This window comes from Polypterus senegalus, chromosome 2 (genome assembly GCF_016835505.1).
Source record: "Polypterus senegalus isolate Bchr_013 chromosome 2, ASM1683550v1, whole genome shotgun sequence".
NCBI classification, from domain to species: Eukaryota; Metazoa; Chordata; class Cladistia; order Polypteriformes; family Polypteridae; genus Polypterus; species Polypterus senegalus.
In genome coordinates this window covers 2,986,109-3,001,016 of record NC_053155.1, presented here as the reverse complement: position 1 = coordinate 3,001,016, position 14,908 = coordinate 2,986,109, and the positions used below count along the sequence as shown (strand labels likewise).

The following is a 14,908-nucleotide window of genomic DNA, read 5'->3' as shown; positions in this document are numbered from 1 at the left end:
AGCTAATATTGATCATTCTGAGTGAATTGCTTTCCATGACTTGAGGTCACAGGTGTCTCATTTGTCTCATCCATCTGCGGTCTCCCTGAACAGGTAACTGGCAGCGGTAAACGTGAGCGTCCATCTGCATCGGAATGCAACTCAGACTTGTGATATTTAATATCATAGGTATGGGCCGATAACAGCAATGCCCATCTTTACATTCGGCTAGCTGATAGAGATGGTGTACCAGTATGAGGCCCAAAGATGGCAGTAAGGGGTCAATGATCGGTTAGAAGGGGACATTTTCTTCCAAACAGGTACTGATGAAATTAGCAAATTCCAAAAATGATTCCCAGTACCTCCCTCTCAATTTATGTGTAATTACTTTCAGTTTTATTCAAGGTACGTGAAGTGAAAGCAACTGGTTTCTCCACACCGGAGGGCATAATGTGTGAAATCACTGCACTGTCTCTACATGGAGAAGCATCACAGGCCAGCTGCAATGGCAGTGTGGGGTCAAAGTTTGTGAGGACATCAGATCTTATAAGAGTATCCTTAGCTTTGGTTAAAGTTTTTCCACATTCTTCAGTCCACTTCTAAGCCTTGTTTTGACATAATAACGGATGCAATGGCTTCAAAAGGGTTGTCAAATTTGGAATGAGAAGTCCCAGAAACAAACGTAATTGACATCCTGAGGAGCAGACGCGTCAACGATTGCCTTAACTTTTGAGGGTGCCTTGTGCAGTCCACAAGAGTCAATTACATATTTTCTAGAGGACTTACAAAACTCTCATTTATTTTTATGAATCGTCAGACCATATTGTTATAAGTGCTGAAGGGTGGTATCCAAGTGTCAAACATGTTCTTCTTCATCCCTTCCAGTCACAAGGATTGTCATCCAAATAACACTGGACCTTTGGAAGTCCACTTAAGATTTGATCCATTACTCTTTGGAATAGAGCTGGAGCCGAGGTGATGCCAAATGGTAGGTGGCAGTAACGGAAGAGGCCCTTAGGGCTTACAAGAGTTAACAATTCTCTAGACTTTGACTTGACATGTATTTGGAAATATATCTGAGAGGGGTCTGTTTGGCTGAATTTCTGTCCACCAGCAAAGCTGGCAAACAGATCATTTATATGCTGAAGTGGGTACTGTTCTACAGATAACATGGGATTGGTGGTCACCTTGAAGTCCCCACATACACAAAAGCTGATCCATCCTTTTTTTATCACGGGTACAATAGGAGAAGCCCATTCACTTACACTCACAGGTTCCAGAACACCAGACTTAATTAAGGAATCCAATTCAGCTTCAGTGTTTGCTCAAATAGCATACGGAGTTTGTCTGGCCTTCAGAAGTTTTGGTTGACAGTCAGGTTTAGTGGTAAGTCTGAAAGTGATGCCCTTCATGCTCCCCAGCTCACCACAAAACAACTCAGCATGTCCATTAAAGGACTGCATCCAATTTAGTTTCCCCTCTGAGCAGCATACACAGATTTAGCCAATCCAATGTGATTTTATTTCACCATCATCTCCTCAATGATGATATGTAATCTACTTCCACTACTTAAAGTGCTAAAGTGGTTTCCTGTCACCTTTATCTCGCATTCACAGTTTCACCAGTATGCGTTTTTAGCGCTATATTAGGTTTTCATACTGGAAGGTGTCACAGGAGTTTATAGTATATCTCATCCGACACGAGAGAAACAACTGCCCCTCTGTCCACCTCCATGCGTACTTCTTGTCCTCCCAATAATGGAGATTCCTGGTTTCCCTGTGAGTCACCTTCAAGACTCAAAATATTCCAAACACTTCATCTTCAGAGGTGTCCCTTTCCACTGCTGTTTCTAATTCTTGAGGTTACACCAAGTGAACGTCTTTTTTCTTTTGTGTAAATGCTGACGTTTCACTGCCCTGTTTATAAGTTCTCTCTGTCTTTGATTTACATGCTCTTTTGTTGTGACCCTTTATGACACAATTCCTGCAGTCCTGGGGTCTCATGTATAAATGGTGCGTATGTACAAAAATGTTGCGTACTCCTGTTTCCACTCTCAAATCACGATGTATAAAACCTAAACTTGGCGTAAAGCCACGCACATTTTCACGCTAGTTCAATCCCTGCCGTAAGCAAGTTTAGTACTCCATGTTTTAGTGTGAATTCTACACACGGCGTTATGCATGAGGCCCCTGATCTTTAAACCTGCAGTCTGGAGCTAAATTACTTTGTTTGCCACAACGATAGCAGGGCCCTCTGCAACCCTCCATGCTCTTTGTATTTTCTTGATGAATTGGCCCAGAAATGGTCATCTGCTGAGCCTCTTTAGCAGCCATTTCCATGGACACACTTCTTTCAATTGCCTTTGTGAGGGTTAAGCCACTTTCTGTCACTTTCTTACAGCTTCACGTCTCAGTCCACATACCAGATTGTCTCATTGAGCACCTCATTGAATTCACAGCGTTCAGATCATGTCTTTAGTGCTACCACAAACATCGTCACTCATTCCCCTTTCTCCTAATTTTGCTTGTGAACTCTAAACTGTTCAGCAGTTACTAAAGGCTTTGGTGAATAACATGCACTCATAACTCCAATAATCTGCAAATGTGATTTTTCTCCAGGCTTATCTGGTGATATAAGACTATGCAGTAAGTTGGATGTTTTTTTTCCTTCCATAACAATAAAAAAACTAGGCACACATTTTTCATCTGTAATATCATTTGCTTTAACAAAGCACTCCAAACATTCCATATTTGAGCTCCAGTGCTCCACGTTCTCATCAAAAGGTCCTATTACTGCGATAACAGTGGCCATCTTGAACTTGCAACAGAATCACCGTCACTCTTGCTTCACAACAAGCTGAGTTTACTCCTGGATTTCCTTCTGTTACTATTATTAGTACTCACAGCTCCTTCCTTGTGCTTGCTATACTTCCTTCATGGCAAAAAATGGCATGCTGTCTTTCTATCTGATTTCACCTCCGTTTATTAATGGAGTGATATTCGTTGCTCCTTTGTAATTATTACCAAACAGTGTGAATTCAAACTTTCTCATCGCCACTTTTTGTTGTGTTTCTTTTAACTCCAACAAATAATAACTACGGAGAAGGAGGATTTCTCAACATGCTCTTTACTCCATGATGGAACTGAGATACCCACACTTCCTTTTCCCACAAGGCAAAGCACAACACATTTGTTCATGTAAATTGGGGTATTAACATGTGTACTTAACAAGGACAAAATACATAATAAAATGTATGGCTTAATATTAGACATATATAAATGAAAGACCTGTGTGTGTATATGGAGCAGTCTGCTCTGCCCACGCTCAACCACAGCCACGAGATGGCGCATGCATGCACTTTTACATTTTTTGGCACTTGCATGCACCTCACTTCTCACTACAAGAGACCTGCGTGCAGCAAATCCCAATGTGCATCGTGCTAATGTCACAGATGAAAGGTCGCAATGTCAAACAGAAGCAAACACCATGGCTCAACATTGTGCAAGTGAAACACCTCACTAAAAACATTGTCTCGAGAAAATATGTCCAGATGGACAAATATTATTAGGACTCCTATGCCAGCGATACGGCTAAGATATGGTATCACCAGTGGGGCAGCAAACACAGGTGGGTCCACGTCCTCTGCCCTGGGTCATTCTTAAGAGTGAGCTGACGCCTCTCCAAATTCACGGATATACAAAACTGCTAGGGGGTCTTTGGGTTTTGTTTTGTTCTGAAGAGCACACACAGCTAGTGCTTTAAAATGTGTTATTGATGCTCCTTGTTAATGTTTTTGGAAATGCGAGACAGCAAACTAAAGTGCTTTTATTGTTTGAATTAAAGTAATGGATTCCAATAAACCCAAACTGATTTTTGACCTCTGTTACTCGCAAAGGTCTTACCATTCATTCAAACGTGCTCTTCAGCTTGCTTCCTTTTTGTAACATGGACTCTTAAAAAATGACTGAGTCACATCAACTCTTTACACAGTCGCAGTCCAATGTCTGTGTAGTTTGATAGCAGCTACACAAAGATTTACAGAGTCTACCAACTCCTGTATCTCATTAAATGAGTGCATACTTACAGTCTTCTTAAAGTCAAAGAGCATGAGGAGGTTAAGAACATGTCGATGTCACATAATAATGGACAAGCACTGAGCCAAACGACGGTCACACAGTCTGCTGTTTTCAATTCTGCTGATGTTATACGAGCAACATGATGGCATCCCTTAAAAACTGGTGATGGTTCAGGTGCACTGGCCCACCAGTTAGCCATTATATATGACATGCAGTGTTAAATAGCTAACTGATGGACTGTCACAGCAACTGTGCAATCAAGTGACATTTCCACTGGCTCAGTAACTGGAGTTATGTAATGAACACTTTTGTACAAATTATTTGTGATCCACACAAGGACACAAGGTTTATGGCTTTTAAACGCTCGCTCCTTCCAAAAGCACACTTGATACGCATAGAAGGGGATTGTATTGTAGAAGGGGGTCTTTATCTGAAAGCTTACAGTAAAGTTTGTTAAAGGGGTATTGAAATTTTTAACAAGATCTCTTCAACACTGAAATGTGCAAGTATGATGTAAGCAGAGTGAAATAGCAATAATAATAATAATAATAATTTATTTTTTTATTCCAAAGAACTCTTTATGGAGAAAAAATAATTAAAAAGAAATAACTTATGCTATTTTATTTAATTGGTGTCCCCTGGCTCTTAAACATTTACAGCACTCCGGCAGTTTTCTTGTCTACTGGACAACTTGAAACTATTATTTTAATAATTTTTAATAAATATCAACATTTTGCTGGTGCAAATACTTCAATTGTTGAAAGAAAATGAATTGCACAGATAAAGCTTTGCTATGGAACTCAACTGCCCTCTGTTTGCTGTATAACAATAAAAGTGGTATGACTTAAATTATTTAAATTCTCAAACAATTTTTTTAAAAAGTCCTTGTTTTTGGTCAGCTGTATCTTTCACTTTATTCCTCATTGTGAATGGCCTCACCACTGAGTTACTCGTATGTGAAAATCTTGGATTATTTACCGCCTGCAGTGACACTTTGGACAGATCTTCACATCATCACTTTGACTTTGTGTTGTTTCAAGTGTCAGCCTTTCTCTTCACTGCAGTGATGGTTTGGCTTATAAGACAGAAGTTCCTCCTCATTTCTACCAGACTTTGATTCCCAAACGGTATTTCAACTTTACAAACGGCAAATCTGATCTCATCGATATTATGACACATTTGCCACTCAATATGAACATCTGAGTCCTGAGCTCTGAAATGAAACAGAATGAGAGTCCACCACAGTTTGATCTTCACTGTCTAAGGACTTGAATAACACCAGGCAGTTCAGAATAGTTAAAAAATAAAAGAAATGTAGAGAGCCCTTGTTATTGTCATCTTTTAGAGTGTTACTTGCATGAGTTCCTGCTCAGTTTGCTCTGAAGTGTAATTCATATTTACTAAATGTACATTTTTAATCTTGAATTAAGACAATAATGTTTTCTTCAAACAAAGTTATAAATCGTGCTGCTTACCTTTCCCAAGTGTCACAATCTATTCAGATACGTCTCACTTGTAAAAATGCTTGTTTAAGATGTGAATTTCCCCTTGGGATTAATAAAGTATCTATCTATCTATCTATCTAATATTGCTTAAAGTCAGATTTTTTCAAGAGGATTTTCCTGAATAGGATATTTTAGACACATTTTCTAAAAACAAGCCCAAATATCTGTGTCCAGTTTTGTTTTTTAAGTGAACATATCTTATATTAAGAAAGATTAGATATTTTGACTTTAAACGAGACAAACACACTCGATAAGAGTTACATTTTTTGCAGTAAGTTTTTACTCTGAACATCATAACTGCATTAATGCTCAACTTAAAGGTTGAGTCATTTTGGAGGCTGAATGCATCTGCAGCTTTATGTGTAGCTTGTGATCTTGGGAAGGTGTATTCTTGAGGACTTACATCCATATATCCACTTCCCAGGCTGTGAGGCAGGAGTGCTGCCGACTGCAGATGGGCACTCCAACTGGTCCTCCATTGTGACTTTGGTCGGCGTGTCTTGGTGCCCCACTGTGCTCTGTGCGACTTTGAAGCTTTTCTGTGGGATTGGTCAGGATAGACCCGGCAGGTCTGAGGTCCACTCAGTTGTGTCAGTACAGGGTGCCCTCCACACCAATCAACTAGGAGTGCGGAGCTACCTGATGGAGGAAAGGCCCTTGTCTCCATATGTCGGTTTTGTCTTCCAGAAGGGGCTTCATTCATATAGTTTGCCCCACGTTCAGGTCAGGAATATCTCTGGCCATTTTATCATACAGTATGTCAGTTTTGCAACTTGTCTTTTGGAGAAAAGCCAGGCAAAATGACACCTTTTATTGGCTAACTAAAAAGATTACAATATGCAACTCAGGCCCCTTCTTCAGGCAAGATGTAATCAAACTTGTCTTTTAAAATTCAGCTTACAGGGAACATCCATAACTATACATGGTTCAAGCAGTGTGTCAGTCACTGGGGATGTTGTTTCCAGCCTTTAGGCCATGACTCATTGTGCGAGGCTGGCGTCTATGCCTTTTGTCGGCATGTTTCTCCAAAGCAAGTTCACTTTCCATAGGTCTTTACCCGCACGGTCCACCATTCTGCAAAGGCTTTTAATAATTTTCACTTTTTGGTACCTTGGGGACAAAGTCACATGCTCAACACCAAACTCCTGGCCAAAACTGAAAAACATAGCACAAGCAAATTGTGGACCTGTGTCTGTGATGACCTGATCAGGCTGACCGTACCTGGCAAATTGAGCTTTACATCTCTTGATGATGGTATTCGCTGACAGATCTAGTAATAATTCAATTTCTCAGAAGTCTGAATAATGATCATCGATCAGATGAAAATCCTTACCTGTGTAGCTGAAGAGGTCCATACTCAGAATTTACCATTGATGTGTGTGGAGAGAGTGTGACATCATTGTCTCTTTTTGATGTTTGTTGGTGATTGTCATGCTCAGTGAACTCCCTGGATTGTGACAGACTCTGGCACATGACATTCGGGTAATCAGCTTGGTTTATGTCCTCTATGTTGTTGTTTGTACATGCTGCAGACTGAATGCTAGAAGTGCGGCATGTCCGCCTCATGTGAGCGTATCGTGGCTCTACTCAGCGTGTCGCTCTGCCCATTACTTTCAGGGTGTGGTTTTGGAGTGAGAGCAGCATGATTTGAAGTCATTTAGGGTGCTAAGCAAAGGTTTGATAAAGACTGTGACTAGTGGATTGTGGTCAGATTCATTAGTGCTGTGCCCCTGACCATACAAATAACTGTAAAATCAATGACAAGCAAAGTACAATGCTGAAAAACTCTTTCTTGATCTTAGCATAATTCTGCTCATTTGTCATAAGAGTTCTAGAATCAAATGCTACTGGCTGTCCTTCCTGCAGTAGGCAGCAGCTATGACTATTTTGGCCTGAGTCACTTTGTACTGTTGTAGTGCTTGCTAATATCATAAAATCTCCGTATTGGTGCTGCAGTGACCAGGCGTGTAATGTCATTTACTGCCATCTGGTGCTTCAGCAGTCAGTGCCACAGCTGGAGCCTGCATAAGGGTTCACACACCTCTGAGGCGAAGGACATGAATTTCATCAGGTATTTAACGAATCCGATGAATCTTTGCACACCCTTTGTATCTGTGGAGCTGGCATGTCTTTTATTGCCCTTACTTTCTAATGATTTGTATTGACAGGAAGTGTCCATGAAAACAGATCTCAATCAATTTAAACTGCAACTTCTTGATGTTCAGTCTCAGCTTCACTTGTCCACAGTGGTCCAGAACAATTACATTGGCATTGTGGTCATGGGTGGCCTCCTCCAAAGAATCTTCGTAACCTGCTATTAGTATATTATCCACAATCATCTCAAACATGTGCAGCCCAGCCAGTAATTCATGTTGCTTTCTTTGATAAACTTCTGGGGCTACTGACACACCAAAGGGTATTTTGAGCATTCGCCCCCACGGTATCCAGAAGAATGTAAGGAGGATGCTTTTTTGTTTAACTTAATTTGCAGGAAGGCATCTTGGGCATCCACCAATGAGAGAAAACAGGCTTTAGGCACTTTGTAGAGGACATCTCCGAGCATCAGCATTATGTAGTGGGACCTTTTCAATGTTTTTGGGTCAATGAAGATTCTGATCTTCTCTATTTATTTAACAATGGCCATCTTACGTATCCAATCTATGGGTTCTGCCACAGAGGCTAGATGGCCATCTTTTTCATGCTTATCCAACTGTACTTTAACAGCTGTCCTGAGGCCCACTGGAACACTGTGTAGTGAGCGCTGCACTGGTGTGACAGTCCAATGCCGCAGGGAAAGACTCTGTGGGACTGTTGAATACGTGTGGTATCTGCCTGTAAGTTGGTGTTTGGTCAGTGTCTCCCTGTGATGTGGCCTTCTATGTTATGGAGTTCTGGTATCACAATGTGCATCAGGCCTAAACTGTTATGCATAGCACAGCCTCTCTAGGAATGGAGGAGAAAGAGAAAGTGAGATTATAAAATCTTTTCAGTAGAGTTTGACGTTCCCTTCAAACCCAGTAATAATGGCGTTGTCTGCTTGTTGTTTCTTTGTCCTACTGGTCGATGTGCTTCTTTACTTTGATGATTTTCCTCATTTCATTTAATGTCTGTTGTTTCCTTGGGATCTCTAAACATCAATGGGTGTAGACACTCGGTGAAAAGAGCAGCTCTGTTGGGGTATCTAGCGCAGAAAGGCGTGAGCGTCATCTTCTTACAATAAACTCACACAATCGGGCAGAGTGGCAGAGGGACTGACTGGGAGGAGACCTACTTGACATTAAATTGAGCAACATGAAGAACTGCTGTTTAAATAAGCATATGGGAAATCAAATGTATTATTATTATTATTATTATTAACATTAAGCTACCATAGGGCAGGTCTAACTCTGCTGCCAAAAAAAAAGAGAAGACCCCTGCTGCCTCCAAAACTGGCATCCAGTAAGCCTTTTACATGCGGACTACAAACCTCTTTCCAAAGTGTCAGCTGTCTGTTTGAGAACAGTAATGAATAGCTCATCTCACATGAACAGACCTACTGCATGCTGGGATATTCCGTCTATAAAAAAAAATAAATGAATGGTGGGCTTGGCTGCCCCTTTCCGGTGTCTTAGGGTATTCGTTAGGGCTGTGCCTTGTCAGGCATGTTATATTCACTGTCGATGGACCCTCGTCTTCACCAGCTTAGGTGCCAACTGCAGGGTCTGACCATTCCTTGCTGCCCCAGAGAGTCCTTTAAGGTGGTGGTCTGTGTAGATGACCTCTCAGTGTTTATCACAAACTGTGACGTTGTCAGACCCCTGCACTGCCATTTAGCAGCATTTGAAGTCATGTCCTCCAGTAGAGTTAACTGGTATAAAAGTAATGCTTTTCTAATGGGTTACTGGGAGAACACAAAACTTCTGGAACCTCCAGGAAGACAAAACAGGAACAGACAGGCTTTTAAATATCCTGTCATTTTTATCACAGAGTGCAGGACAGCAGATGACAATTGGTGTGGAGTGTTGGCAGATTACAGCAATGAAGACGTTGAATTAGTGAACTATCATTCTGTAGACGCGTACTCGTTATCAATAACCTCGTCTGTTCTGTGCAGTGGCACACATTTTGGTGCGCTGACCCCCCAATTTTGTAATCACAGAAAATACGACGTGACGTCTCCTGGGATGGCCTGCGCTTGGTGAGGAGAGACGCGGTCCACCTGACCGAAGGTGAAGGAGCTGAGGGACTGGCGGGTTTTTTCTGCAGAATACAAACCTTCAGGCTTCTTGCTTTATGCCCCAGACCTGCTGCCCTGGAGGTCCTTAGGTTTTGCTTTTTACCATTTGGTTGGGGGTTTAAATTTTGACAGACATATTTTCTTCATTGATACAAGAGAATTTGCTTTATCACTTTTACTGTTTTTTATCGTAATGTCCTTTTAATTTGACAGTTGAAGTGGCAGAGAGTGGGCATAAATGTGACGTCTCCTTTCTGGTTTTTAGAAGAGCCATTAATATGAATAATGTTTTAAAATGTCCACTTTTGGAATCGGCTTGTTTAATTTGTACAATCGGCAAAAAAGGAATTACTAAGGCTGGCAATTTGTTTCATAAGAACAAGCAAACCTGGAAAACTGGTGTGAGGTCTGTGTGCCTGGTTGGACCTCCGCTGGGCCAAATACAAATGGCGCTCAGAAAACAAGGGGCTGCACCGGCATGTGAGGAGACCACCACATCATGGGAGGAGGATTCAGAAACGGAGGTTCCAGTAAAGCCCAACGCTGCAGACTTTACTAACTGCCAGGGAAAATGGGGCAGATTAATAGGGGGCTTATTTAACTTTTCAGGGAAAAAATCTGTATATGAAATGTGTGTGAAATGATCGCACTTTCAGTTTGTACACTTGTGAGACACTCAGTGGGGGGACATTTAAAATGAAACATCACAGCTAAACCTGCTTGGAGAGCTTCATTCAAACAAAGGGTGGGTGACTAACAGGGGAGGGGGCTCCATGGAGCTATCAGTACTAATTCTTTACTCTCCAGTTTTGGGGTCCAAATGTTTGTCTGTTGTTTTCTCATTTCTTTACACGCTGCTGTGGGTTAACACCTCAGTTTGAGCTCCTGCTTTCTTTTTCTGAAAAGTTTGATGTGGATTTGTCTGAGTGTGGATTTATTGAAGAAGTGCAGATTTCTCAGATAATGAAGGCCAAGTGTTTAATGTTAAAACCTATAGCTAGCAGAGGCCAAATTAGCCATTTTATAAACAAGAAGAAATAAAAACAAGAATGGATTGAGTACCGATGTGCTAACGATGTTCAAAGGTTTAGTTAAAAGCAGATTGAAAGGAGAATTTGCTCATTATGAACTCCTCCATGACTTAAATAGTTTTAAAGGTAGTTGGGGTACTGAGGAAGTGCTGAATGCTGTGGATAAAGGGGGATTAATCAAGGGCTGGTGATGGGGGGCCATTCCTTAACAGTGGCCTTTTTTATTTTTGTGATGATCTTGAGTTTTCTTATTTAATTTGATGTTTAACTGCTGTTATTGTTCCTTTGTTAAATAAAAGATTCACCCCCTGGAGATTCTTGTATGGTCAAAAGAGGGTCGTTACACCAGTCAGGTTTAGAAACGCAGTCTGTCCGAGACCACAGGGTCACATGCTTGAATGGTGTTGCACTCAAAGCAGCAGGCAATTTGTTTTTTGGCAAAATAACTTAATTGATTATCTTGACACACACACAGTCACTCACACACACACACACACACATATATATAATGCAGGACCTGACAAGTAATCCCTCATGGGGATTGAAGCAAAGGTGTGCACACCTGATGAGCCCCAGTTAGGGTGAAACTTGTGTCGTGTACTCTTTATATTATTTGGCAGGTACTCAGTAACATGTCTGTTATCCGCTTCTTGCTACTGAGAGGACGCGGAGGACTGGTCGACTGGTCGACAAACCACAAGGTAGCTAAATAATCACAGCAGAGTTCAGCCCTCTGTAATCCTGGATTTTTTTTTCAGGATGCTGCCTGCTCCATCGAGGGTCTGGAATTGTCCACTTGACTTCCTTTGATGCTGAACATTGGGAATCCAATAAGTGCACTCTGATGACACCTGCTCTTCAGTCCTGTGATTGCTGGGATTAAAAGCACCAAAGTCACAGAAGACAATCTTGAAACACAACACCACCACACATTTCCTAACATGGAAGTGACGTCACTCATATTTTCCATGGAAATGCTAAAAAACCACTTGAAAAACATCCAAAAAAAGCCTGAAAATTGTTTGCAAAATAAAAAGTTAAAAGTTTGTTAAGTGTTAAACAAACACTGGAAATTTACAACACTTCAGTGTGAATGGAGCCCTCATCTTCATTTGAACACGTCTGTCTCACACTGAACGTTACTCTGTTGATACCTCGTGAAACGCAGTTTTAGCCAATCAATAAGCTGTCGCTAGGCTGGGCTTCAGTTGAAATTGTCATCTGTGTCTGAGTGGGCTCTACTTTATGGAAGTGGCTTATTTAATAGTATTTTAAAAATGGATGTGTTTAGGAATTTGAGAGCACACAACTGGTTGACTTCACATGAGGGTCACGCAACATGAGTCACCTGAGGTGTCTTTCATGGACGTTTCAATATTGTTTGCCATTTTCTAACATTGATCACCTTAGATGTATATTGTATCAAAAATGCTGTGCTCAGTGCTTTACTATGGATGGATATCACAAGGACTCAGGCTTTGTCACAGTGACACTTAAATTTGTCCTGTCATCCTCTCTGTCTGTGTGTCTCTCCTCAGGTCCTCACTTGTCTCTCTTTGTCTCCACAGGCTCCACTCATGTGGTCTCACTGCCAGATGTTGCTCAGCTCTCTCCTTCGCTCTCTCTGCTCCAAACTCACGGCTGACTGAACTGATGCTGGACAACAACAACAACATGGAGGATTCAGGAGTGGAGCAGCTGTGTGAGGGACTCAGTAGTCCAAACTGTAAACTGAAGACACTGTGGTGAGTAGAAAACACTGAGTGTGTGTCTGTGTGTTAGTGTGTGTGTGCGTGCGTGTGTGAGTGTGTGTGTGTGTGTGTGAGTGTGTGTTGCATTTCCTCCTGATGCTTTGTTTCATGTGACTCTTACTAGCACACCATCTTTGACAGGCTGCAGTGTCTCCTCCCAATCAGAGTGGCTGAGTTGAGTTTTTCTCAGCTCTTTGTTATGAGGTCCTCATCCACAGACCTTTCTCTGTCCTCACTTGTCTCTCTTTGTCTCCACAGCCTGGTGTCATGTGGTCTCACTGCCAGATGTTGCTCAGCTCTCTCCTTCGCTCTCTCTGCTCCAAACTCAAGGCTGACCGAACTGAGGCTGGGCGGCAACAACATGGAGGACTCGGGAGTGGAGCAGCTGTGTGAAGGACTCGGTAGTCCAAACTGTAAACTGGAGAAACTAAAGTGAGTAGAAAACACTGAGTGTGTTTGTGTGTGTGTGAGTGTGTGTTGCATTTCCTCCTGACGCTTTGGTTCATGTGACTCTTACTAGCACACCATCTTTGACAGGCTGCAGTGTCTCATCCCAATCAGAGTGGCTGAGTTGAGTTTTTCTCGGCTCTTTGTTATGAGGTCCTCATCCACAGACCTTCCTCTGTCCTCACTTGTCTCTCTTTGTCTCCACAGCCTTGTGTCATGTGGTCTCACTGCCAGATGTTGCTCAGCTCTCTCCTTCGCTCTCTCTGCTCCAAACTCAAGGCTGTCCGAACTGAGGCTGGGCTTCAACAACAACATGGAGGACTCGGGAGTGGAGCAGCTGTGTGAGGGACTCAGTAGTCCAAACTGTAAACTGAAGACACTTTGGTGAGTAGAAAACACTGAGTGTGTGTGTGAGTGTATCTAAGGTTCTGTGTGTGTTTGTGTGTGCCTGAGTATGTTGGGTGAGTTTTGTGTGCTAGGACTTTATGGAATTCCTGCCAAACCAAACGCTGTGTCTCATCAGGACAGTCCGCAATGTGGAGATTTCACTTTAATAATTCAATTCATGAGGACATCACTGTGACCCTGAGAACCTCTCCTATGCTTTTCACTCTCATTGTCTTCTCCGTCCAGTCTGTTGTTTTATTTCCTTTCCCACATTCCCAAGCTGTGTAATTTTTTTTATGTCAGTCACCTCTTTGTTCCCATCCTCCATTGTCACTTCCCTCCCTGTTACTCCTCTGCCTCTGATCTCCTCACCTAAGTGTCTTAAAAGTCACTAAAACAGAATAAGAAAGAGAAAGAGAGACGGTCAGTTGGGACAGATAGCAGTGGACAAAGACTAACAGACGACTGTCAGATGGGACCAGGCAGGGTAGGACACCAAAGAGAAGACAATGAAGACATGACAGAGTTTGACGTCATTCACTGGACCCCTGTGGCCTCATGACACCCAGAGTGTCACCTGCGTGCTGACGTCATCCTTGCTGCTGAGCTCCACGTCACTTTTTTCTGATGTTGTCTTGCACGTTGCTCCTGGCACTGAGGGGGCCGAGTTGTACATTTCACTGCTTTCTGTTCCCATTGGAGGGTCTTTGCTGTTTTTTCCAACTCTCCAGGAGTGAATGGTGAATTGTGAGTGAGGGGTGAGTTCATCTTGGCAGCAACGTGTGGGAGGCAGCAGAGGCAGCGCAGCTCAGTAGGAGGTCAGGAAGGAGGAATGAGCTGATAGGGTGGGGGGTTCTGTTAATAGTCGCTAAGTGAGTGGGCTTCACAGAGAAAAAGGACGTAAAAGATTACCAGTCAGCTCGTGATATTAAGGAGGGATAGAATGAATGGCGGCCATTTACACAGTCGCAGTATTTACAGTGAAGTTGGGTTTGTAAAAAGGAAGCAAGTTAACTTGGGAAACAGAGAGGATTATGGGATTATTATAAGTAGAGTAAGAAATAAGAAGAAACAGTCAGCTTAAAGTGAGACAACAGAGTATTTAGTATGAGAGCCCCTTAAACAGGGAGCTTAGAGGGGTTCCATGAGTATTAAAAAGGTCCTGCAGTCTGTTAATTTTTTTTATTTAATTACTTTTATTGTAATCATTCACACAAATCAATCATTTTTTACAAATAACAGAATTGAAGAAAAAAAACACAAGTCAAACCCCGCCCCGAGAGAGAGAGCATGGCCAACAGAGTAAAACTTAAGGCTTGTAGAAATACCTCAATTTTTGAGTTTAATAGACCAGTAGAGATGCATGGAGATAATTGCTTCCTCAGTGCTTTAAGAGCTTATTCTAAAATTTTATTGATTATATTCTGCCAGGTTTTTAAACAATTCTGTACAGAACCTCTAACTGTATATTTGATTTTCTCCAAATTCAAATAGTATAACACATCGGTTTCCCACT

The 14,908-nt window shown here is 41.9% G+C and overlaps 1 protein-coding gene across 1 annotated transcript in view; it reads left to right on the top strand.

The window, feature by feature from the left end:
* LOC120524122 (NACHT, LRR and PYD domains-containing protein 3-like) overlaps positions 1-13,393 on the top strand; it is a 101,632-nt gene extending 88,239 nt beyond the window's left edge. The window contains exons 11-13 of the mRNA XM_039745999.1: positions 12,376-12,552; positions 12,817-12,990; positions 13,213-13,393. Of these exons, the coding sequence (XP_039601933.1) occupies positions 12,376-12,552; positions 12,817-12,990; positions 13,213-13,393 (532 nt within the window). The remainder of the gene's footprint in view (positions 1-12,375; positions 12,553-12,816; positions 12,991-13,212) is intronic.
* The last annotated feature ends 1,515 nt before the right edge of the window (positions 13,394-14,908 follow it).